The 26,558-nt window shown below is 45.3% G+C and overlaps 1 protein-coding gene across 1 annotated transcript in view; it reads right to left on the bottom strand.

Annotated features, from left to right (window-relative positions):
* The window catches only part of LOC310776394 (von Willebrand factor A domain-containing protein 5A-like), a 62,976-nt gene that overhangs the window by 27,267 nt on the left and 9,151 nt on the right, over window positions 1-26,558 (bottom strand). The window contains exons 7-12 of the mRNA XM_083636587.1: window positions 14,231-14,406; window positions 14,040-14,128; window positions 12,847-12,935; window positions 7,546-7,719; window positions 7,034-7,084; window positions 5,487-5,783 (exon numbers count right to left, since the gene is read on the bottom strand). Coding sequence (XP_083492713.1) covers window positions 5,487-5,783; window positions 7,034-7,084; window positions 7,546-7,719; window positions 12,847-12,935; window positions 14,040-14,128; window positions 14,231-14,406 — 876 coding nt within the window. The remainder of the gene's footprint in view (window positions 1-5,486; window positions 5,784-7,033; window positions 7,085-7,545; window positions 7,720-12,846; window positions 12,936-14,039; window positions 14,129-14,230; window positions 14,407-26,558) is intronic.

Raw genomic sequence — 26,558 nt, 5'->3', positions numbered from 1 at the left:
TCACAATATTGACCAGCCCAAAAAAGCTACAAAAAACTCTATAATTGTGAATACATATATATAAAATAAAAAAGAAGGGGTATACATATATAAAACAATGCATGAAATGAATGTCAAACAATATTTTCCATAAAAATCTCCCTATCAAAGTTGTGTCCTCAGTTTCTGTCAACTCCGTCAGACTTTTTCGTAAACCTTATTAAATCAGGAAATAGCATGGTCAGCTATATCCCTGAGGACCCCTTTTCATCTCCCCACCTGTGCTGAATGCAACACTACCAAACATGCTCTGGTAAGTTTTACATTTTTTGATATTTTAGACAAACAATGTCAATATTCCTATGGTCACAGCTGGACCATGTCAACACCTTCTCTCCTTTATGATAAGTTCTTTTAAACCATAGTGGATTGAATTTAAGCATTTTAGTGAGGTTATTGAGACAGCTAGCAACTGATGAAAAACTAGCTTGCTGCTGTGTACAATACATGTTTTGGAGGGAAAATACATGCCCTTACGTCAACTCAGTCAGACATCAACTCTGTCAGGTTCTACGTCTGACAGAGTTGACGTGTAAGCTGATGGAGTTGACAAATCCACCTATAACCTCTTAATGTGCTAATATAATATTATTTGTGAACATGGTAAAGGATTAAAATGTTATTTCAGGGTTTTATTTACACATAAATGTACATTATATAGCATGTATTACATGATTTAACCATACTGTATAACCTACACTTCTGACTTGTAGAGCATGGGCAGGCTGTGGTCTGCTTATTATTATATAACTTTCCCAGCACTTATAATAAAAAAGCCAGTGTGTAGATTTTTGCAACTACTGGTTATGAAACTGAATATTACATTGAATGGTGGCCTCTGTAGAGGGACCCACTTGTATGGGCTAACTCTAATGTCAGGAAAATGCAACATTTCTTATTTTCATGGAATTATACTGGAACATGCTTATGAATATTAGCCTATATTAAATTTCTGCAAAATCCATTATGTTTATTTTTACCACTAATGTCACCAACTGCACCTTTAAGATTTTACATCAAACAATCAATCAATCAATCAATCAATCAATCAATCAATCAATCGTGTCAAGTAAATTGAAATCTGATTCCATAGTCTTATTCTAATACATTTTTCATTCCTTCAATTTGTATTGTAGGAAAGCATGGCCAGACAGAAATTGTCAGTTGAGGAGCAAAGGAGAAGAAATAGAGAGTACCAACGAAAGAGAAGAGAAAAATTAAACGGTGACCCTGAGAGCAAACATGACATGCAAGAGAAGGAAAGACAAAGGTGGAAGAAGAGAGTTCAAGACAAAAAAGTAATACAAATAGGCGAGATGGGAGACAGGGCAAAGAGGAACCAAAGAAAGTATTGGAGAGAGGCACAGAAAAGGTCCAGACAGAAAAGGACCAGTGAAGGTGCAGTCCTGGAGGCAGACACCCCCCCACAAAGTCCAGAAGAACAGAATATTCAAGAAAGCAATGCCAGACACAGCAGACAGTCTCTCAGACAGGAAAGGGAGAGAAGAAAAACGAGAAAAAGGCATTCAAGAGAAATAAAAGCTTTGAAAGAGAAGCTTAAGAAAATAACAAAGCAACGAAACAAACTGAGAAAGCAAAAATTGCGAGGAAGAAAGGCTAAAAATAAAACACCGTTGGACTCCCCAGGCACAGAAACAAAGAAGATGCTATCGGGAAGCAAAATTAGGAATCCAAAAATCAAGAAAGCCCTTCTATTCCACAACATCCTCAGAAGAGAGCTGAAGAAAAACAAACAAACTCCTGGTCCATGGCGTCAGGAACCAGCACTGAGTGTGTCATCAGGCAAGATTCTCAAAAAGTATCGTCTCCTTCACCAAATCCACCAGTTTGGGTTAACATACAAGTCAATGAGAGGAAAGAAACAGACAAAGAAAAAGCCAACATTCCTACAGGATATAACACAGACTGTTCGGGATTTCTTCCTTAACTCTGCACGTGTGACAACTGATAAGACGGACACCATCACTAGGAACAAAATGAAGCACCAGAGAATGATCCTGACAGACTCCATGATCAACCTACACAGTGATTTCCTCATTAGGAACCCTACTGTGAAGCTGAGCTATTCTTCATTCTGTGCTCTGAAGCCATTCAATGTTACAGCACCAAAAGCATCTGATCGGAAGACATGTCTGTGTCAAATGCATGAAAATGCATGCTTAATGCTCGAGGTCCTTAGATCATCTGGTGTTGTGAAGTCAAACAAACTGGATGACAGTTTTCAATTAGTTTGTTGCTCTCCAGCAAGTGAGGCCTGCCTTCTTCACACCTGCTCACGATGTCTAAACAAAGGTACAGTTCCAACCCAAGAGCAAGACAAAATCCATGTTCAGTGGAAGCAGTGGGAGAAAGTTGAAGAAGACACAGTCAATGGAATCCACATCAACACTAAGCTCGTCCAACACAGCGGCAGTCTTTCAGAGCTCATCAAACTCTATGAGCAAAAACTCAGAAATGAAACCACAACACATGTGTGTTTAGTGCGAAACCAGTCAAAAGCATACAGAAACACAATTGAGACCTGTGATGAAAGTACAGCAATTGTCCACGTTGACTTTTCGGAATCGTGGAGATGCAAGTATCAATCTGAAGTTCAGGCCTGCCATTTCGGACAAAATCTGCCACAGATAACGCTGCATACCGGAATGTATTACATTAAGGGTGGAAAGGCCGGGTTTTGCACACTTTCAGAGTCAAAGAGACAGGATGCTGCAGCAATTTGGACACACATGGATCCAGTCCTAAAAGACATCAAGACGAAATATCCACAGGTTACCACCGTGCACTTTTGGTCTGATGGTCCAAGTAAACAGTATAAAAACAAGAAGAATATTTTTCTTCTGTCTGCTATCCCATCTACATTGGGGTTTGAAAGAGCAACATGGAACTTCTTCCCCACTTCCCATGGTAAGGGCGCACCAGACGGCATTGGCGGAACGGTGAAAAGAACAGCTGACAACCTGGTCCTGAGAGGAAATGACGTGACGGATGGAAACACATTCTTTGAAAAGGTCTCTAACAGTCTGAAGGGCGTTCAGCTGTACAACATTGCAGAAGAAGACATGCAAAGATACGATACACTTCTCATGCAACCTCTCAAACAGGTTCCCTCAACAAGACAAATACACCAGGTCATTGCACATGAGAACAGGATCCACCACAGACAACTATCCTGCTTTTGCAGCGAGATGTTGGTTTGCCAATGTTTCAGCCCAGCTACCTTCTATTTCCATGGCTACCCAGAGGAACAGCAAAGTGATAGAAGGAGGGCAAGGAAGAAAAGACCTTTGGCCATGTTGATGGAGGAGATGGAAAAAGAGACGGAAGGGGAGATGGAAGAGGATATGGAGATGGAAGATGTGGAGGAGGAGTTGGATGAGGAGCCTCAGAAAGGTCCTGAGGGTACTATGACAGTAACGACTGTTAGCAGCCTTAAGAATGGAGACTGGCTAGCAGTAGTATATGATGACCACTGGTGGCTAGCCAAGACCATTGCTGTGGAGACTGAGCATCAAGACGTGGAAGTGGAGTTTCTGCATCCCCATGGTCCAACAGCAAAGGTTCGACCTAAGCTTGGCAGGAAGGATGTCTGTTTCTGCCCAGTTGAAGACATCATAGTGAAACTAATGGGAAATGCATCACCAGTCCAATCACGAACACGAGAGATCTACACCATCGCCCCTGATGTGATGGACTTCATAGAGCGTGAGCATGTCCGACGCCTGTTGCTCAAGGCATGAGTGCAGGTTAGACAAAAAGGAAATCTTAAATAAGCTAATTGACACACACCCACTCTCTCTCACCCCCCATAAACAGCCAACCGCACAGACAGACAGACAGACAGACAGACAGACAGACACACACACACACACACACACACACACACACACACACACACACACACACACACATAGCCTCTCTTTCTCTCTCTCTCTCACACACACACCACTCTCCCACCCACACATGCATGCCACTTTAAAAAAGAAAATCACAACGAAGACCAAGCAAATGAACAACTGACAGTATTGAATTGTCTGTCTGACACTTTTCATGTATCTTTCCAGTTAGTCACAGGACCCACAGCAGAAAGGCACCAGAGGACCCACACAGGCTAAGAGGTGGAGACGGAGGATGTGGAGGAGAGGAGAGGAAGACAAGAGGAGAGGAAGAGTAGAGGAGGAAGTGGAGGAGGAGGGGAGAGGAGAAGAGGTGGAGGAGAAGGAGGAAGTGGTGGAGAGGTAGATGAACACAGGGGGAGAGGAGGGAAAGGAGAGGAGGAGAAGAGCCCCTGTTGTCCATCATTGTTCTTTTGATAGTTGGAAATGGTGTTATTTATAATAGTTGGAAACGGTGTTATTTAGTACGCGTTTCAGCAGGTAGCCTTCATCAGCGCTGATGAAGGCTACCTGCTGAAACGCGTACGTTGTTTGCTGTGCTTTACTAAACCTATTAAACGCATAAAGGACATTCTAGAGTGCTGGCCTTTTCTCCATTTCACGTTTCTACCTTGGCCCTGCACCTTGATTTACTTTATTTTGGAGTGTGCTCGCTACTGCTGTTTTTTTACATTTATAATAATTGGAAACGGTGTAATTTACAGTATGTTTATTATATAATAATAATATAATTCAAATTTTTGTTCAAGTTCTTCATCTATTGTCACCTCCATCTGTTTAAAAACCCATTTGTTCATTAATCAGTAATGCACACACATTTTTTGTCAACACCGTCAGTTTGTCGTCAACACCGTTAGTTATTTGTCAACACCGTCAGATGTATGTTTTGGTGAATTTTTGAAAAAAAAGTGTATTTTTTCTTCAGTTTATGTTGTTTATGTAATAAAGGAGCATCTGATCTACATCCTCTTATGTCTTATTTATTTAAGTAAATAGTTTTTATTATATTAAAATAAAATAAGAGTTTGAAAAATGCTGATTTTTTTAAATCTGGGTTTTCAGAATAGTATGAAATCACAACTTAAGTTTACATATTGTATTTTATTACATATCAGAGTAACTAAACATTATTACAACATACTTCAGAACTTTAGATTCTTGTTGGACTGGGAGAATTAAATTTTTATACTTTTTAGTGTGTCTGACGGAGTTGACACAAATCAAGTTCTAAAGGGAAACATGTTTATTTGTTAAAATGTTGTTTTCATTTAGAACCTGTTCCTTTACATGGTTAAATAGCTAAGACTTTTCTCTACAGAAATATATAACTTTAATGAATATAGTGTGCATTAAAAAAAAAAGATTTTTAAAACCTGTTTTGTCCCAACTCTCAAGAATCAGTGATATATATATATATAAATGCCACATGATCAACGTGATTCTTAACTATCAATTATCGATCATCGAATAATTGTGCCCATCCCTAATTTATGTTCAATATTATTTGCATATAAAAAAAATTACTCTCACCAAGAACATGAACGTCACGGTGAGTCATGTGGCCGATGTCCACCTGTTTAACAATGCAGCGGTAGTGGCTGGTGCCATTTTTGTAAACAGTAACATTGCGCTCTATGTGGTAGCGGTGGCCTTCACTGTCTGTGTAGTTCTGTTGCTCTCCAGCAGGGACGACCTTTCCATTCCCGTCTTGCCACTCCAGCACAGGAGTGGCAGCACCTTTCCACAGAGTGACTTCACCTGAGCACTTGAGTAGCACTCCCTCCTTGTTGGCATTGAGTATTTCGGGATGTGGTTTAGGAGCTGCATCTGGGTAAAAGGACAGTGCAGACAGTGCTGGAAATGAGTGATTGGATGTTTTTGTGTTGATAAAATCCCTACTCTACATCGGCTCTACATGCAATAAAGTGTGTTTCAGAAAGAGTGAAGAGACAGAATTAGAGCAATAAGCATAATGTATGCCTTAAAGGAGAATTTCGTTTTTTTTTTACCTGGAGCCCTCTCCTCACATTAATTATCTGACGACTCACCCAGTGTTCTCCGCAGCGATTTGGAGCGTCGTAGGCATTGTTGTGATCTAAATAGTACTCCAAGCCAGTCCTTGAATGCGCTCAGTCGGGGCCACATGGCAGCGTGCTGTTACTCCATGTAAATAGAACGTTTTCTTCCCGTGTTCTACCCATATCGTCATTATATTATCCCTAAAGATATTATCCCACTCGTCAAGTCCCGCGAGACTTTCCTGCCGGCTGGGCTGTGTACTGATTTGACGAGAGTTGGTGAAACTCACCCCGAATGAGGAAATGAGATCCCTGTAAAGACTAGTGGAAATAGCCCGGGGGTGAATAGCAGTCTGATGTTTCTTTAGGGATAATATCATGACGATATGTGGTAGCCTGGGTAAACCCATCCCCCACGTGACCTGCTCTCAGACCTGTTCTCAGTCACTATGTTGATAGTGACTGGGAACTGAGAGAGCAGGTCACGTGGTGGCTGGGTTTACCTAGGCTAGATATGTGGCCCCGGCGGAGCGCATTCAAGGACTGGCTTGGAGTACTATTTAGATCACAACAACGCCTACGACGCTCCAAATCGCTGCAGAGAACACTGGGTGAGTCGTCAGATAATAATTAATGTGAGGAGAGGGCTCCTAGCCTGGGTAAACCCAGCCGCCACGTGACCTGCTCTTAGACCTGCTCTCAGTCACTACCGTCTGGCGGACGAGCCTTGTGACTGTAAGCAGGGTAAGCCTGATAGCAGGTAACTGGGGGCTGGGTTTACCCAGGCTAGAGGGCTCCAGGTTAAAAAAAAAAACGAAATTCTCCTTTAACTACACACCCTAGCATTGTTTGATGGCCATGCAACACCAAATGATCACTGTTATTTGACTTGAAATTTCCCCCCCCATAAATAAGCAACTCCAATTCTGCAAACCACCCTGCAGTTAGTCAAACTGAACTGCTGAAAAATACACATTTACGTATTAATAATGGCAGTGAACTATGCTGCATAATTACAACCAAAACTGCTACATGCGTGTGAAACTGTTAAGGACTCACCCCTCTCTATGCCAGACATGTCTTTTAAGTGAGAGCCCTCTGGGTTGGGGGCTAAAAGACACATCAGAAGAAGATCATTGTTTAGAGTGGTTGGGTATTTTACCTTTTCTTGACAGACAAAAGTTGGAATTTGTTAGTCCAGTAACTGAGTGGAAAGCTTTCTTTTCCCATTTGAAACTGAGCGGGACAGATTTCATATCCACATCCTAGGATGAGGATATGAAATCCGATCTGATTCAAACATATCATTAGGATTCAGCTTTCAATGGACAGTGACATGAGGGGATGAGCAAGCAAAGAGTGGCAGCGGTTTTGTTAGTCACCTGATTTGATAACTGTGGCAGATTAGTAGGCAGGAAGTGGTTAGCTCAGCTCCGACAGAGGAGACATGCTACCATGGAGGCAAGCAGCTGAAAGGTGAGTACGGTAGTTTGCATGCCTGAAAGCCTGACAGATACTGTGATCACAAATAATAATAATAATATGAATTCATAAATATTAAATCCACTTACAGACATTGAGCTGAAAGTTGAAGCAGATGTCTGCCTGTCCTTTAGGCTGGGGAAAAATACACGAATACATCCCACTGTCTGAGACCGCCAGGTTACTGATACACACGGAGGCGTTGCCGGACTCTAGTTGATCAGGAAAATATGAGAGCCGTCCTACAAACTCCTCATCTTGGCCTGAGCGTCCGTTATTGTAGTGCCACCCGTTCGAATAAAGGAACACTTCCTGACTGCCTTTCTTCCAATCAAAAGTTACTCCTGTGATGTTCCTCAGGGTAGGATGTGAACAGGATAAAAGAGCAGTTTCCCCCTCTTTGGCTAGCACTTCCGGTACAGGCCCTGGTAGACAAAACCATACATTAGTGTCTCCTCCTAACTTCCAATCATGGAAGTCAGAAACTCTCATTAGTGTTTTGCTTGGATTCAAGGTGGATCTCGCGAGAGAATTCAGCTGGCTTGCAAGGTTAGGAAATAAGGTCCAGGTTGGAAAAGAAAAAATCCTTTAACCCCATCTATCTTCTATCTATAAATTTGGCAATGTGGGCAATGTTTGTTTGTTTGAATTTTGTGTCCCGGTTGTCTCACTCACTCACACACACACACCACTTTCAGACATGCCTTGGGATTCGTGAGTTATCTAGAGGGCATGTGTGGTGGTGTATGTATGAACACATTTTGGTGAGCTATGCGCGCTCCCGCGACCTACTATCCGGAGGTAAGACAACCTCGAGCCCTACTATTAGGGGCGGATTGTCCTCCCCCCCCCCCCCCCCCCCCACACACACACACACACTCTCACACACACACACACACACACACACACACACAGAGTCATTGTGTCTTCAGTGATGTCATTCACACACTCACACACACAAGGAGGAGACGGACAGGCAGGTTCAAGTAGGCTATCACTTGAAAAAGGTCCGTACCGAAACATTGTATTAAAATTTCCATTTTTGACCAAGTGAAGACAGTGTGCAGGGGTCCATTCTTTTTTAAGTGAGTACCATTCCATACCATAAAAATTTAATCAATATACCTACGCCATAAGGAGATTTTTGAATGGAAGGGATTGGAGGAAGTGTTATAAATCGATTTCTCCTCCCAGAAACCCAACACCAAACCACATCTCACAGCGTGTGTGGACAGAAGTCACGTTAGACAGCAGCATGTCTCAGTCAGGAGAGCAACATTCACGTCATGTCAGGAGTCCATAAGAGGGCTCGTACTACAGTGAAGTCCTAGACCAGGGGCATTCAATTAGAATTCAGAGAGGTCTAGTTCGAGAAAATTTCCTCAAGCAAAGGTCTGCAAAGGTGACGTATACTGTGATTATTTTGGTTGTGATTTTCCCATCCACTAACATGGGGAGGCGGGCCTTGTGACCTAATACTGGATTCAACCGCCAGAGCGTCGATCCAACATGCAGCGGCTTCACTGAACGGGACCAGAGCTGCAGCCTTGACACACGCACGCACGCAGACAGACAGACAGACAGACAGACAGACAGACAGACAGACAGACAGACAGACAGACAGACAGACAGACAGACAGACAGACAGACAGACACACACACACACACACACACACACACACACACACACACAGCCGCTTTTAATAAGTGTCTCGCAGCAGATCGGACATACGGCTTTGAACGTTCGTGGGGTGGATAAACATGGACAAATCTGTCCATTCTTCATTAAAAACTCGGTTCTCCACTTTTCTCTTTTTAGAGCATGCCATACTTCTTGTGTCTCACCTATTTCTCCAACGTGTCTTGGTTTTCTCTCCCCCGTGTGTGTGTGTGTTTGTGTGTGACTGTGTGTGTGTGTGTATGTATCGCTGCTCACTGACCTCACTGACATCAGCTCTCTGACAAGCCGAGTGGAGCGCTGCTGCACGGAAGAATCTTGAATGGCTGGAATGTAAATTTCATTGGCCGAGTAACGTCACGTGAGACTCTAAGCCAGTACCGTAAATACTAGAATAGCCAGAAAAGCTGCGGCATTTAACGATTCTAGCATTGGTTAAATTTTAACAATTTACGGTACTGGCTTAAGGCCCAATTATACTCTACGTTAAAGACGGAGACGGACAGAGCCTTCTGTCCGTACTCTGCGTTCATTTCGTGCGTTTTCTGTCCGTCATCTGAAAGCTTACGGATACGCATGAAACGGAGCAAAACCACACACACACACTCATGCATTTGACTCTCTACTGCCCACTGGTGGATGTATTGCTTAACATGATACCAACGTGAAAGACGCATGGAAGTACACCGTATTACACCGTTTGAAACGGACGCATTTATTTTCGTATGAAAATGGAGTATAAATGAGCCTTTAGAGTCTCACGTGACGTTACTTGGCCAATGAAATTTACATTCTAGCCAAAAACCAGAAAAAGGGAAGCTCAAGCTGCTACTTTTATTACATTTTTCTTAAAGGGCCCATATTTTGCTAATATAATGTATTATTATTTTATTGTTGGCCTCCAGTAGAGTAACTTATTGCATCATTCATAGTTGAAAAAACTCAGTTTATCTTGTACTGGCTCTCACTGCCCCCTTCAGTTCAGCCTCTGTATGAAACGCTCTGTTTTAGGTCCTGTGCTTGAACCCCCACCCTCCGGAAAATACTCCAGGATGGCAGCGCGAGGAGTTTTTGTGTTTGGCCGCGGAACGTGATGCCCTGCTCGGCCAGCCGCCGAAGGAAATGTCCCGGCACAGCCTGGGCCGAGCGGAGCTAGGGGATAGATAGCTAGGGGGATGTTGATATATCAATTGATAGCCTTGCTTGTTACGCCCAAGTCATGTTTGTTATCGATGGTCAAATTTGTTTTGACAATCCCTTGCTCGTTTATATAATTGTTTTACAGCTCCCCGCCCGGGGAACTTCACACTATTGTCGTCACATTCAAGCCACAACACAACAGCTAATGTAGCTGTTAGCTAACTTCCCAAATGCTTGTGACTATAGTGTGCCTCTCCTAGCAAAGGCTACACGGACCAAACCAAAATGAGGACTTGGAGAAGTCAGCAAGTTGGACTAACGTTACAAGTTACAAAATGTGTGCCTTCGTCATTCATCGGTTGTTCATGTCTATTAAAAAAAAAAAAAAAAAAAGGCAGCTGTGCTGCTAGGCTAATAGCAAGTGCTAACGTTACCCAGCCGGTGGTATTAGCTTCCTAGCTGCTAGGTACAACCGATGCTGGAATGAGACACATATTTTCAGAACTTACCACTTCAGTCCTACATCCTGGCTCACTTCCAAGTCGTCTCCTTGTTTTGTGTGAAAGTGAAAGGCAGATAGGCCGAGACGAGTGGAAATTAGCAGCGCTACTGTCGTGTCGGTCGGCAGTGTACTGGAGAAATGTCAACACAGGGAAAGGTGGGGGCTAGGGCGTGCGCGCGTTGCGCGCCGGCCGGCCGCAACGCTTTGTTGCCAGGGTAACAAGTCCTACCTGACGTCACCAAAACTATGGTTCTCGCACAAAATCGGCATAAATCCATGTCATCTCGTCTACGAGAGTTCATGGGCGGGAGGCGGGGTTCATGGGGGTAACATTAAAACACTTTCACATATTTATTTGAAGCTTAGCCCATGTTTAATTTGACCATCCAAGATTGTAACAACATATATATGATACAAAATTAAGAAATGCATAATAGGGCCCCTTTAAGCACTTTATTTTAAGATGCGTTTTTAAAAGCTTTCTGATATATAGACCAATTATACGCCTACGTCACAATGACAACAAACAGCATCAGATGCGCAAGACGGAGGCAGAAAGACAGACTCCGCGCAGCCCTGTCAAGTAGTTTTCCAGTGGTCCGAAAACTATTCGAGCAAGACATGTCTTCGTGTTGTACAGTGGGATGCCAGAATCGGAAAGCTATTGTAGCAGAGTATTCGGGTCCGCCTATTCACACTTGGTTAATAAAATAATAAACGATAGAGCCAGGCTGTAACGTTATAACCAGCTTCACCTTTATTCTCCCCACATATCCTGTTCTACGGCAACCCTCGAGGGAACATACACAGCCTCGCACACACGCAATAGAACACAACACAACACTGAACAGTCTGTTACACTATCAACAAAGCAAGGACTAAAGTTTTACCGAATCCCGTCAACTCATACTGCTTTTAATGCTAACCGTAGGTGTCTTTGGTTGCAAGCCCAAAGAGGAAATCGTTAAAAATGCCCGACTTTGCAGTGCTCGCTCATTTCATATCAGGTATGCTGTAGTAGGCTGCTAGTGACAGCCACATCGCTCGGTTAGTTAACAACCAAGTAACGTTAGATGTCATTATTGAGTTGAACTGATTGGAATGAGGACATCATTAAAAATGCCCGAAATGTAGTGCTCTTCATAATCAGGTAAGCTGCCTGAAACTGTAGGCTGCTCAGCCACATCACTCGGTTAGAACGACCAAGTAACGTTACATAATGTCATTATTGAGTTGTGTGCATTATCAACATAACAATATATCTTTGCAAGTTACAGAATAATTATCTACGCTATCCCCAGTTATAAAGGAATGCACGATATATGTATTGCTGGCCACTCTAGGCTTGGCGAATTGACAGCGCCAGTGCGTATGGTATGGGTCTGTAAGACGTATCCCATTAACCAACGTTAATTTCGATGCATAACATTGCTTATCACTAGGCGATAAGCTGTGGTAGTAAGCCGAGAACTGCATTTTAAAACTAAAATCTAACTGTGTGTCGCAGATGAGCACAGAGCAGTCCTGACAGCGGCGTCTTTCACACAGCTCTGTCTGTGTCAATGAGCGGCTCGGGGCTTTTTGCCTACACGATGCGCGCGCAGCTCCATGTTGACAAGCTGTATAAGGGGTCTATAGCCTGTGTTTTTTATTTTTAAATGCAGCCCTTACTTTACTTGAAAATATTAATATATTAATTGTTGAAATTAATGAGTTGTTCTTTGTGGCTGATTACATACAGACATTGATACAACTATTAGGGTACTTCTATGGCACTGAATCATAACGCAGGTTAGACATTACGATGTTGCGGACCTTTGCTTGAGGAAATTTTCTCGAACTGGACCTCTCTGAATTCTAATTGAATGCCCCTGTCCTAGACGAACATACAGTAGAAAGAGCCTGAGGGTAAATGTGAGTTGAGCAATGTGGAATCATCGGCAAATAAAAACATTACCAGAGGCTACATACCTTCAGATTGTGCGGGTAAAAAAGACGTTGCAATTAATGCTGCAAAAAGCAGTGTAGCGACCGTGTTGTAGATGTGAGACCTGTGAGTAGACGATAGACCTCTGTTCCGTGAGCAACTGCGGCTTCTTCGCTCAACTGCAGGCGATGCAGGAGGAGCTGTGTAGCTCTCTATGGAGGGTGGGTCGTGCCTAAATCAAATACAATACACACATTGAAATACTATGCACACATTGAAATACAATACACATATTGGAAATACAATACATATATTGAAAATACAATACACATCTGAAGAATACAATACATGTGTAACAATAAATACAATACCGAAATGCTTAAATACAATACACATATTGAAAATACAATACACATCTCGAAAATACAACAACTGTATTGTATTTTCGATATGTGTATTGTATTTCGATATGTGTATTGCCTTTTCAATATGTGTATTGTATTTCAATGTGTGTATTGTATTGAATTTTGGCATGGGTGATTCGTGCCATAATCAAAGTCATACTTTAGAGAAAGGCCTGTGTTATGTTTATTCCTTGTGTGTTCTCTGTTTTCCTCCCACCTGTTGCCTATGTTCCCTCGTTATTCTGCCGCCTTACCCGAGTTCTCCCCACCAATGAGTTCTCCCGTTTTGCCCCCTGTGTTCCTGCCTTCTCCAGCTGTCCCTCATGTGTCATTAGTTACCTCTGTCTATATAGAGGGTATGCATGTGATGTCACAGAGGCAGAAGTCACTGTGGGGTCACGCCCACTGAGTCACAGCAAGACTGAGCTTGAATGCAGTAATCAGCCTAGATTACTGACACCTGCTGCTCAGGGAGGAATTTGACACTCATTTTGACACTCAATCCTGATTGAGGGGGCGTGTTCCAGTGGGTGTGCATACCCTCTATATTGTCTCAGTCTGTGTCTAGTCCTTGTCGAATCATTGTCTACCCTGTCGTTGGTATGTATTGTCCTCAGTGAATCGTCTGTTGTTTTTGAGTTTAGCCTAGCCTTCTGCTAGTGGTTTTGTTATTTTTGCTCCTGTTATATATTCTTCAGTAAAGACTTTGTTGTAAAAACCTTGCCTGCTGCCTCTCTCTTCTGCATTTGGGTCCACACACTTCCACATACCTGACAATTGTGGCAATTTTCATGCATGGTTCATCTAATGGAAATTTGCATTGTGGTGGAAAAATAATAACAACCCAGTACCAATACAATAGTGGTTCAGCACTACGTGTTTTAACCATTTACCAGCTACACTAAAGAGAGCAACACATGTTGGTAACTTACGGGAAGATATGATCGTAGCTGGAACCAAAACTGTAGATGTTGAAATAGCAACCCATTTGCAAGCTCTTCAGCAGGAGCAGCAGAGTATCCTAGGAGGGAGGGGGGAAGACAGAGAAGGCCACTATGTGAGAGGAAGAATAGGAATGATTAGCAGAGTAAAGGAGCTTCAAGGAATAGGACGCTCTAAATACCCTGGCGCTGCCGATGCGAGTCTGACCCTGCTCTCTGTTGTCCAAAGAACAATCCATACTTCCAGATCGATCCAACAGGAAAAGGAACTCCCCACATGAGGCCACTGAAGACATCACAGCCTGGGGGAACTCGGGGTACAGGCTCAGCATCACCACTGGGTCGCCCATCAGAGTGCCTGGAAGATGGGGGAGAGAAGATAAATTACAAATGACAACAAATCACTCTTTTACCATATATTTGAACCCCTAGGCCCATTAGGCCCATTAGGGTTGTGCGGTGTCACCTAAATAACCATCGCAATGGTTCCACAGTGAAAAATTGCGATGGACGATGGCATCGTCGTTGACGGGGGGAGGGGTTAATTAATGATTTATGAAGTCCATGCGGCGCCGTTTGGCTGCGCCACTGCAATGTACGTTCACATTTACAACAGGACAGCTGAGCTCTACATGTCATGAGAGACCAGCGGGCTTGGATAGGCTACTACTACAGCACAGAGCCAGGCGATTCAAACAGTAGGCTATCACCCACCAGCAATATTGAAAGGCGCAAAACAATCAAACGTTAACGTTACAGATCGTGACCAACAGATCGTGACCAACGTGTGTGTGTTTAATTTAAATAGCTGGCAGAAAAGGGGCAGAATTACTGGCGGCTAACGTTAGATTTGTGTGGGCTCAGTTTTGAACCTAACATTGGGTTACAGAAACACAGCAGCAGGCAGCCTACACAGTATGTAATGGAGAGAGTTCCTGGAAACCGGCGAGTTGAATTCCCAGTTGAAGACTTGTAACATTACTCACATTGAGTTGAAAACAGGAAAGAACGTGAAGTTTCTTCTTTCTTAATATTTTCACAACACAACCGACTTCTGCTTATCTTCTCTTCCTCTCCGCTTTACCACTTCTCTGAACTGGGGATAAGGTACGCTTTGCCGCTTGTTTAATGCCGCCTGTGCGTCCCCTGTGTGTCGCGGTTGAGTGGAGTTAGCCTTTTTTTTATTATTAAATCTGCCCAAATTTTAATTCGAACAGATAATCACGATGGTCCGATGTAGAAGGGTCAGAGGTCGATGGGGGTCGGCCCATCGACGATGGTCGATGCCATTATCCATGGTGCCAACCCTACTTACCATCTATTCAAATAACAATGTATTACATATTGTTACGGCTTTAGGCCGTAATTGTAGTATTTTATTCCTTGGGCGTTTCTGTGACTGGAGTGAGGTAGTCGAAGCTTCTCTGACGTCAGCCACGTTCGATTGATTGCTCTGGGGAGTGAGAGATGGCGGAGCAACCGATGGAGCTGTATGGGAAGGCGTTTGAGTGTGCGAGTGAGAATGAATCAGAAAGTGATGAGGATACAAGGGATCTTGAAAATAAACGTAATCGTGTATCAAGTAGTAACTCAAGTGACGGTGGCTATCAGGAAGTGAAGAAAGTGAGGCAAGGGAGTGAGGGTTCGTATATTGTAGGAATGAGAGCGAAGTCAAAAGTGGATGGAATTTTCAGTAACCTGCATGAGTTGGGAAAGTTTATGGAAAGGAAAGTTGGTGTGGTAAAAGCGATAAGGGTAACTAGAAGTGGGTTGGTAGTAATAGATTGTGTGTCACAGGATCAGGGAATGAAAGTAATTGAGATAGGTAAGTATAAGCAGTGTATGGTAGAGTGCTTTAAACTAAGCAAAGAGCCGATGAAGAAAGGAGTAGTCAGTGGTGTGCCGCTTGATGTGGAGGTGGAGTTATTTGAGGAACAGGTAGAGAGTGTGTATGAGGCCAGAAGGATGTCTAGGTTTGTAGAAGGTAGGAAAGAGGATAGTTTATCTGTGTGTCTGTCTTTTAGTGAAGGGATTCCGGAAAGAGTGTTCCTGGATAGTGTGAGCTACAGGGTGAGGCCCTATGAAAGGGCGCCGCTCAGATGTTTCAGTTGTCAAGAGTATGGTCATGTAGCTGCGGTGTGTAGAGGAGATAAAAGGTGTGGTCGGTGTGTAGGGATGTCAATTTTCGGTTAATTTCACTTTCGATTAACCGACGCTAATAATCGATTAACCTATCGGTTAATTCATAATTTTTTAATATTAAAAAAAAAAAAAAAAAAAAAAATGTTTTTTTTTTTTTTGTGTGTCTATTTACTCAATGAACTCATGCCCAAACAAGGCGTGTCTATTTAGATGCTGAAATGTTAATGCTTTTTGTGTTAGAATTTCTAACACAAAAAGCATTAACAAGCATTAACAAAAAGCATCAACATTTCAACACAAATTCTTTTTGTGTTAGAATTTCTAACACAAAAAGCATTCACATTTCAGCATCTAAATAGACACGCCTTGTTTGGGCATGAGCTCATTGAGTAAATAGACCAAAAAAAAAAAAAAAAAAAAAAAAAAATTAATATTAACTGATAGACCGACAGCAATAACCGAACAACGACGTTAGCGACGGTTAATCGATTAACGGTTAACCGTTGACATCCCTAGAAGGAAGATTGTGATATGAGGTATGGCAATGAGTGTGAACAGCAGGTGAAATGCCTGCATTGTGAGGGAAAGCACTATACAGGATCAGCACAGTGCCCAAAAAGAATCCGAGAAGGAATAGTGAGTAAAGTCAGAGAAAAGAAAGGGTTGTCATATGCTGAGGCTGTCAAAAGTGTGGAGAGGAAACGTGAGAGGGTGGAAAGAAATGAGGATAGCATGGGTGTACAAAAGGAACCGAGAAAGGAAATGGACAGATCGAATCAGAGTAATGTTATCTGCATGGATAAGAAGCGATTCTTGGCCTTTATTGCTATGGTGTTGAACTGTGCTGCAAGTATAACTGGGAAGACTGAGAGGACTGAAATGGTGGTGGATGCTGCAAAGAGGTTCCTGGATGTGGTGGACGTATCGGGAACAGATATCGATAAAATACTGAGGGACGCATTTGCGCAAACTCAGACAATTACGTCTGAGTGTTAGTATGGACAATATTTATGAATGGGAGCATTTTGGGAAGAACTATAAAGAAGACATCAAATTCCATTTGACCTGTGGAGGGCAGTAATACGCCGAGTAGCGTCTACACTGCCGGAAATCAAAAAGAAGAAGAAGAAGATGGCACTGGGGGGATTGGTGTTAGCTGAGTAGTGCTAACACTGGCCCTCCATGCTTCCTCCTTGCTCCTCCAAACTGTGTTTTAACTTGTGGGTTTAAGACAACTGGGAAGCCGTGGTAGCTTGGTAGCTCTGTCTTAGCCACATTATGTCTCTGTGTATTTGTGCTTAAGACAACTGGGAAGCTGTGGTAGCTTGGTAGCTCTGTCTTAGCCACTTTGTCTTTGGGCTTAGACAACTGGGAAGCTGGGGTAGCTTGGTAGCTCTGTCTTGCCACATTGCAATAGTAGCCTAAGTGTATTTATTCTATTTATATTGTAACATTCCTGGTAACTCATGAGGCAGAGGCAGGCGCGCGGGAAGCTATCTCCCACGAGGGGGTCTGAAGCATGCCGCGCCGAGCACTTTGCGCGTGCACGCGTGAGGTGCGTGCGCGTGCACGTGCGAGGTGCGAGCACACGCAAAGTGCGCTGCGCGGCGCGGCCTTGTGCGAGCATGCTGCGTGAAGTTGGCACTTGTAATGCACAATTTATTGTCTTAAAACTTGAATGGAATCAGGGGTGCCGATTTATGTCTGTGCCAGTGCGTGCCCATGCTTGCGCATGCCCGTCGCCCAACCCATCCCCCGATAAAGCGATAAAGCTGACGCAAACGCACCATAGGAGATTTAACAGCGACCTACACACACACACACACACACACACACACACACACACACACACACACACACTTCACACACCACTTCAGTTCGACAGAATAGGAACAAGCGACCGAAGCTGTGTCAGTCTGTCACTCTCTCTCTGATACCGCTCAATGCACAAGTCAAGTGTGTTTACTCACTACGTCAGCAGGGTAGAGTGCACTGACTCATGCAGCCAATCAGATTGGGCTATGTTTTGATCAACTCGTTTTGTAACCCGGGGCCGCCAGCGGGCCTCGGGTGGAGGAGTTTGCTATCAAATCAATGTAAAGAGAGCCACAGCCTAGAGCCCAGAGCAGAGCACCCACGGGGAAATGAGGGGAGAGAGAGAGAGAGAGAGAGAGAGAGAGATGCCTGTGACAGTCACTGAAGTTTCGCCAAATGAGGGTGGGGCTGGGGGGGGCTGCGTCAGGAAGGTGCAGGGGCTGAGGCCGCCACCAGGGGGGGCTGCAGCCCCGGCAGCTCCCCCTTTCCAGCGCGGTTGGGCAGAGGCTTCTTGATGGTACAAGGTTCTTTATTCTCAGTTAGTTATATTACAACTCTCAGCGGTTGTCACGCTCGTAGCTAGCAGCCTTTCCTTCTAGCAGTGTGTGGAGACTGACGCGCATGCTCAGTCCTCCCCGGAAGTATCCCCACAGCATAGTGTTCCCCAATACAACACTCCCACACATCAGTTCCTATCTGTAGTTGAGACACTACCAATGCTCACCCCTGTATGTGTAATGCTGATACGCTACATACTCCCCGCCCAACAATAAGGTCAACGCCCACGTTGATACCACATCACACACACCCCTGTACCAAAACACACCCAACATCTTTTCTTTCTTTTTTAACAGCTTCTTTGTTTTTTAACCACCTTTTATGTCACCACATTTTATGTTTCACTCTCATGCTTCTCCCACATCTCCTCCCCCACAATATCTCATGCCATGCACATCATTTACTTTCGGTTACAATATTTCCAACCACCATCTCCTCCTCTTTTTTTTTTTTCCAAAGTCCCCCAAGTGTCCCATTAAACACAGTCCTCACACTCTCTGTGGTATCTCCACACGTCCTCCTCGTGTCCGGCCCAGTAGAAAAGTGCACTAACATTGCGGAGCATCTTCTCAGGCTCGTCATGTCCCGTACGGCCCCTGTGCGCCCACCGCACAACCAACCCCTGCAAGTATCTGGGCACAATCGTCTGCCTCCCCTCAAACCCGTGCCCTGTTCTCCCCAACAGCCCATCTTCATCCAGCAGCAGGTCGGAAAACATGCTCCACAGTTCTTTCTTGGCACCGGAAAACATGTGAGTTTCCCCCACGGGGGGCGGCGTCCGGCCGCCACCCACGCAAGCACCGGACCGATCTCCACGTCCTCCGCCTGCCTGCGTCTAAACTCCCCCGCGTCGACATCCATGATGGTCATGTCGTCGTCCTCCAGGTCCACATCTGCACAGCCCCCCTCGTCTTGCCCTCGCTCGTCCTCCCGTCCCCCTCCCCCAGGGGGCGGCGTGTTCAGGACAGCCGGCCTCGATCTCCACCTCGGCTTTCCGCCCAGCAATCGTGGGGCCCGCAGTGCAGTTTCTGGCCAAGTGCTCAGGCGAACGGCACGTCCAGCAGAGTCTCACCTGCCCACCGCCCGCCTGTCTCTCCTCTCCCGCCGTCCCCCGGTCCCCGACAGCCCCTCGACACTCTCTGGCCAGGTGTCCCGGTCTCCCACATGTCCAACACAGTCTCCCCTGTGGCTCCGCGTGGGGCCCGTGCTCAACTGTGACGCGGTATACAGTGATGTTGTTACCGTTAGGCCGCTCCCCTGGAACGGTGGGAGGGTGGCCCATCTGGACTACTGGCCCCCCTGCAAATGTCAATGTGCTTTTTCCTAGGTCTACTGTGCATTTGTTCAGTGTTAAGTAGTCTTCCCCCAGGATGCAGGGCCCCGCCATTTCTACCACCCACACCGGAAAGTCCACTGTCTGTCCCCCCACTGTTATCATTACGTGTCCCCTCCCCCTCATTGGCATCAACTCACCGGATACTGTTCTTAGCAGCTGTGTCGCTGGCTGCTCCAGGCGCGTCCCCTCGGGCATCATGTTGACGTTCACCAGCGTTGCCGTACACCCCGTGTCCACCAGGGCGGCGCAGTATCTCCCCTGTAGGTAGACTGGAACATGGCAGCCGTTCATCGCGCGCGGCCCGCTCTGCATGTTGACAGCTCCGGCGATGTCGTCTACTTCGGGGCACGACGGAGCCCCACCTCCCCATTGCTGTCGATGGGCTCCCTCCCGCGATGACGTGGCTACGGGGAATATGACCTCGGGGACCCGTCTCGCCCCTTCTAGACGGGCCCCGTGTCGTTTCCCTGGTTCCACGCTCCTCCGCGGCACTCTCTGGCCCGATGTCCGGGGCGTCCACAGGTCCAGCAGCGCATGGCCCCGGGCCCCCTGGGCCAGGTATTGTCTCGTGGGGCGGGCTGCAGGGTCGCGCTTCGGAGCAGTTCTTTTAACTGCTGCACCGACTCGGACAGTTCTCTCACCATGTTGCCTTGTTTCGTCAACGCCATCTTCCATGCTGGCTCTTCTTGCAGCGGGCTCTCTGCCGCCATTCCCACCACGAGGGCGGCTCCCCCCGCGTCGCTGTCCATGGCCCAGCCCTCCACTGTCTCTCTTTCCAACGCTAGCTCCAGCGCTACTCCTAGTGTCTTTGGCCGTTGCAGCATTACTTGATCTCTTAGGCCTCTCGGCGCGATTGCCTGGATGAAGTAATTTCGGGCTAACTCCTCCCGTGATTCTGGTGGCAACCGGCTGTATACACGCCGGCTGAGGATCTCCATGTCTGTAGCCAGCGCCCGCAGCGACTCCCCTGGTCGCCTGCGCCTGTTACACAGTTCCGCGACCATGATGCCTTCCTCTTTGCACTGTCCAAACCGCCTCCTCAGGGTCGCCATCACAATGTCTAAGTCTTTTGTATCTGCCATTGCCGCCACACATGTTATAGCTTCGCCCTCGAGCGACATCACCAAGTGACTGGCTCTCTCTTCCCTCGACCAGCCATTCATGTCCGCTGCTACGTTAAACATTGTGCAATATGGCTCCCACTCGCCTTTACCGTTGAATTTTGGCGGGGTGATTTCCTTTCTTCCTCGCCGCCCGCTGTCCTTTGTCGCCTCGACCCGTGTCCCGTCTTTGTCCTCGGCCCGCAGGCTAGCTCCGCTGGGCTGTGGCACAGCCTCCATGGCTACAGCGGCAGTGTCAACCCGCTCAATCTTCACCCTCACCGGCCCCGGTTCCTCCGCTCCTTCTCCCGCCTCGCTAGCTTGCCTGCTAGCTCCCTTGAGCCGCGGGATAGCTTCCGTGGCTACGGTGATAGCGCTGTCTAGTTCGGATTTTATCCTCACCAACCCCAGGCTTTCTGCTGCTTTCCCCGCTTGGCTCTCTGTGGTAGCGGCTGCGTCTACCCAGGCATCTTCCTCCTCGGACGCCTGGTAGTCTGCCCCGGCTCTTGCCTTTCCCGCCTCTCGTTCGAGTCTTTTGCGCTCTTTCTTCAGGAACTTGCTAACCATCTCGCCGAATCTGGAGGCAATATTCACCGTTTAAACTTCTGACGCCAGTGTAACATTCCTGGTAACTCATGAGGCAGAGGCTTCTTGATGGTACAAGGTTCTTTATTCTCAGTTAGTTATATTACAACTCTCAGCGGTTGTCACGCTCGTAGCTAGCAGCCTTTCCTTCTAGCAGTGTGTGGAGACTGACGCGCATGCTCAGTCCTCCCCGGAAGTATCCCCACAGCATAGTGTTCCCCAATACAACACTCCCACACATCAGTTCCTATCTGTAGTTGAGACACTACCAATGCTCACCCCTGTATGTGTAATGCTGATACGCTACAATATTGTTATTCTGTTTGGTACATTTTGTGTTGTGATGCTGGACTCAACTTGATGTATTAGCTGCTGCTTCAAATGCCTGCTCTAGCCTTGGCTTCGGCCTACTCCTCAGGCTTTAAGTTAGCTTGTCCTGTTAGCAAGTGAGAGTAGAGAGTCCAGTGTCCCTGTTTGCTTTTTTTTATGTGTGAAAATAAAATCACACGTACCTTTTCATTGTTGTCAGTGTTTAAGTTTATGTTGTGGTCAAAACCCCTAGACCGGTCATAACATATTGGGGGCTCGTCCAAAGCTAAATTGTAGCCTCATATTTTTGTTTTGGTGCATTTTTCCTGTAGTCTGGGTTTTGCTTGGCAGTTTTGACAGTTTTTTTGTGTGTTTTCCAGATGCACCTGGTTGAGCTTGGGTGTTTGCCTGTGTTGATGACCGTTCGGGTGTGGCAATTTGGTCATGACACAGGACGTCGAGAGCTCGTGCATGCTGGGAGTTTTGCTGTTTTTTTTCTTGTGGATTTTTGTTTCAAGGCCCAACCTGGTAAGGTGGGTGTAAAAAGCAGGTGGTCGCTGTGGTGGGAAAGAAATAGTTCCTGCGCTCCAGCATTTTGTGTTGTCGGGGCAGTTTCTGGCATTTCAGTGTGTGAAGGGTGGTTGAGGCTGCCTGTTCCACACCAAGGACTGCTGGCGGGACGAGTGGACAGTGGTGACGATTGCTGCTCACTCAAGTCCAGACTAATCCGATGGCTCAAATGGAGGCCGGGGTAGAGTCTACCCATGGTTGAGCCATGATGGATCTATCTCCCACTTCAGACATCAACGCAGACGGGAGGAACACACAGCGTCCAGTGGCTGGTCGACAGACGAATCTGGCAACGAGGAGCGAGCGACCCGTCGTAGACAACAGCCTTTTTTAGGACATCCTATGCAGCGAAGGAACCCAACGAGAGGGGCAACAAGCGGCGTCCCACCCGGAGAGGCGGCAGACGCCACCGTGCGCGCCAACAGAGGGAGAGGGAGAGGGAGAGGGAACCAGAAGGGACCAACGTGATCAACCTGTCTAACAGACCCCTGTCTCCACAAGAAGTCTCCATCCTCTCAAAAGGTTTATCTTTTGTTCCCTTTACTAGAGCGGACCCATTTAAAACTAGAATAGAACTGTTTAAATTCTTAAGAAATGTTAAGCTTCGTGCTTTTTTTGACAAGGGCGCTCCCCACTCATCTTCTCCTCCTTCACAGACTGTCAGCAGTGTACCTGCACCACCCTCCACACCCTCGTTTGGATTGAGGGCTAAAAGTACCTTTGTCCCACCTGCTTTGAACCATTCAGTCGCGACTTTCTGCAGGTTGGTTGAGCAGGACGCGATGGAAATGGTATTGTCAAACAATAAAAAGAGACATTTTTCGAACATTGAACTTGAGGAAAGTAATTCGTTAGTCACACTGTCAAAAGACTCTACTATTGTGATCAGAAATGCTGACAAAGGTGGTGCTGTAGTTATTCAGAACATTGTGTCTTATAGAACTGAAATACTGAGACAACTTGGGGCGTCTGAGTTTTACACTCCTTTAATGGGGGACCCTACTGTGAAATTCCTTCAGGAAGTAGAGGCTTTTTTGAGCACTGCATTAGCTAATTCTTTTATTAATCAGGATGAATATAAATTTATGCTGCAGAAACACCCTATACGTCCAGTTTTTTACACTCTTCCTAAAATACATAAGAGTTGTGTGGAACCAGTACCTGGCAGGCCCATTGTAGCGGGCACTCAGTCCCTTACAGAACCGATTTCACAATACCTAGATAAACATATTAAATCACTGGTGTACCTACTTCCATCTTATCTGAAAGACACTACAGATTTTCTTAACAAATTGAATTCTATACAAAACATCACTGAAGGCAGTTTTTTGTGCACTATGGATGTAAACAGTCTGTATACTAATGTGCCTCATACGGAGGGTTTGGAAGCTCTTACACATTATTTGGACACAAGACAGAACCCTACACCCCCTACTGGTTTTCTAGTGGACTTGTGCAAACTAATCCTGAACAGAAACTATTTTAAGTTTGAAAAAGCGTACTACTTACAATGCCAGGGGGTTAGTATGGGGAGCCCGTGCTCACCAAACTATGCGAACCTTTTCATGGGCAAATTTGAAGATAACTTTGTTCATCAGAATAACCCCTTTCGGGCCTTTTTTGAGTGTTGGTTCCGTTTTATTGATGATGTATTCTTTATTTTCACTGGGTCTCTCATCCAATTAGAAGAGTTCAAGTTATATATTGATTCCAGATTACCTTCTATAAAATTTTCGCTTGAATATAGCCTTGATTCAGTGCCCTTTCTGGATGTTTGTGTGAAAAAATCGGATCTCCTCTTGACCAAGGTCTACAGGAAGAAGACAGATAGAAACAGTTTTTTAGACTTTACTAGTTACCATCCCCCCAGTCTGAAAAGAGGTTTACCGTATAGTCAGCTCTTAAGGGTCAGAAGAATTTGTAATCGAGACACCGATTTCGATGAACAAGCTACTGAACTGTGTGCTCGCTTTAGAGCGAAAGGCTATAGTAACAGTGTTCTGGATAACAGCCTCCAGCGGGTTAAAAACTTGAATAGAGAGGACTTATTGGTGCCTAAAGCCTCCTCTGCCCAGAGCTTTAATATGGTTTGCGCCACAACCTTCTCTCCGGTGTCCCATGACATCAAATCCTGTGTGTTAAAACACTGGCACATATTACGTAGTGACCCCCAGGTGGGCCACGCCTTCGTTAAACCTCCTTTGTTTGCTCATAAACGAGCTAAAAATCTGAGAGATGTACTAGTTAGGGCGGACTGCTACACACCCCCCCTCCATTTTTTATCTAATTTACCTAACGGTAATTTTCCTTGTTCCAATTGTATTCACTGTAATGCCATGATTAAGGGTGCTTCCTTTTTACACCCACACTCAGGTAAGAAATTCTTCATCAAAAGTAGGATTTCCTGTAAAACTAAATTTGTGGTGTACCTTTTGAAATGTCCCTGTGGCCTCTGTTATGTGGGGAAAACCACGAGGGAACTTAAAGTTCGCATTTCGGAACATAAAAGTAATATTAGAAATAAAGAGGAAAAGTCGTCTGTAGCCAGACATTTTAATTCATTTGGACACGATGTGTGTTCTCTTAGGTTCCAGGGGATTGAGTCTGTTGGTCCCTTAAAGAGGGGCGGTGACAGAGACAGGGCCTTACTACAAAGGGAGGCATTTTGGATTCATTCCCTTCATACAGAACATCCTAAAGGCCTTAATGAGGAGCTACTTCTTAGCTGTTTTCTTTAATATTTTTTCTTATTTTCTATTGGTGTATTCTCAAGTATGTAATTATGATTGTACTGAAAACATTAGGACCCTTGTGCCTGTTTACTCCATGTATGGCTAACCAACCTCCTACAGTAACTTGTCACTAGAGCCCCGTTGCAAGTTCTGGTATGATCATGCTCATTATATACAGAGCCTTATTGTGAAGCACTTCCGTTTGGGGAGGTCTTTATACAACACTTGTAGTCTTAACTTTTCTATGTATTATTCTAAATGTATTATTCTCAAATGTGTTTCTTTTCTTACTAAATAGTGCCTTGTCTCTATTCGGTAGAAGGCACATTACAAAATGTTTTATTTTATTTTTCTAATTGATTGTACTTCCGGCATGACTGTATTTAGCCGTCTTTTTTGCCTGATACAGCACAACGCTGAGGAAGGTCTTTGACTGAAACGTTCGTTGCTGCTGCCCAGGTGTATGAGGTGAATAAATCAACAAGAAAGACATTTGGAGTGCTGGCTTTTTCTCTTTTTCATAGAGACGACAGAGCACCTGGGACTCGCCCTCCACGTGAGAGGTGGAGCTGGAAGCAAGGGACTTGAGTGCTGAGATTGATCAACTCCTGTATCTCCATGTCCGACAAACAAAGCTGGAAAAGGAGTCTGCTCTGGTCAAGTCTGCAGTCTACCCCGGTGAGTTTACGGTTTCCCACCCTGCATATCAGTTGACAATTTGCTTGTATTTGTGTCTAAAAGTTTCGTTCTAGTAGTAAAACGGTTTTGGTATTCGTTAAAAGTTAAATCTGCCAACCAAAAATACAGTACGTTGCCTGTGTTACTTTGTTTGCTTTGTTCTGTTGGAGGAGCTGTCCTACACAGTAGAAAACATCTTTTTGGGGGTAGATGGTTTTTTTTAAGGAGGGGGGTGTTACGGCTTTAGGCCGTAATTGTAGTATTTTATTCCTTGGGCGTTTCTGTGACTGGAGTGAGACGTCATTTCTTTGCGAGGATCTTTGCTCCTTGTGTGGGAGGGAAAGTGAGATGACTGCTGTGTGAGCACCTTTATTCCCTGCAGGTGTGTTTGCAGTAGGGGATTGGCTGGCCAGTGGAGATTGGCTGATGACATCGTCGCTGGGGATTGGCCACTCCAGGGACAGGCCCCTATATAACTCCTGTGCTTTCAAGATGGCACTGGGGGGATTGGTGTTAGCTGAGTAGTGCTAACACTGGCCCTCCATGCTTCCTCCTTGCTCCTCCAAACTGTGTTTTAACTTGTGGGTTTAAGACAACTGGGAAGCCGTGGTAGCTTGGTAGCTCTGTCTTAGCCACATTATGTCTCTGTGTATTTGTGCTTAAGACAACTGGGAAGCTGTGGTAG

The sequence above is a fragment of the Poromitra crassiceps genome (assembly GCF_964638095.1).
Source record: "Poromitra crassiceps genome assembly, chromosome: 5".
Classification (NCBI taxonomy): domain Eukaryota; kingdom Metazoa; phylum Chordata; class Actinopteri; order Beryciformes; family Melamphaidae; genus Poromitra; species Poromitra crassiceps.
This window is presented reverse-complemented; position numbering and strand designations above follow the sequence as displayed.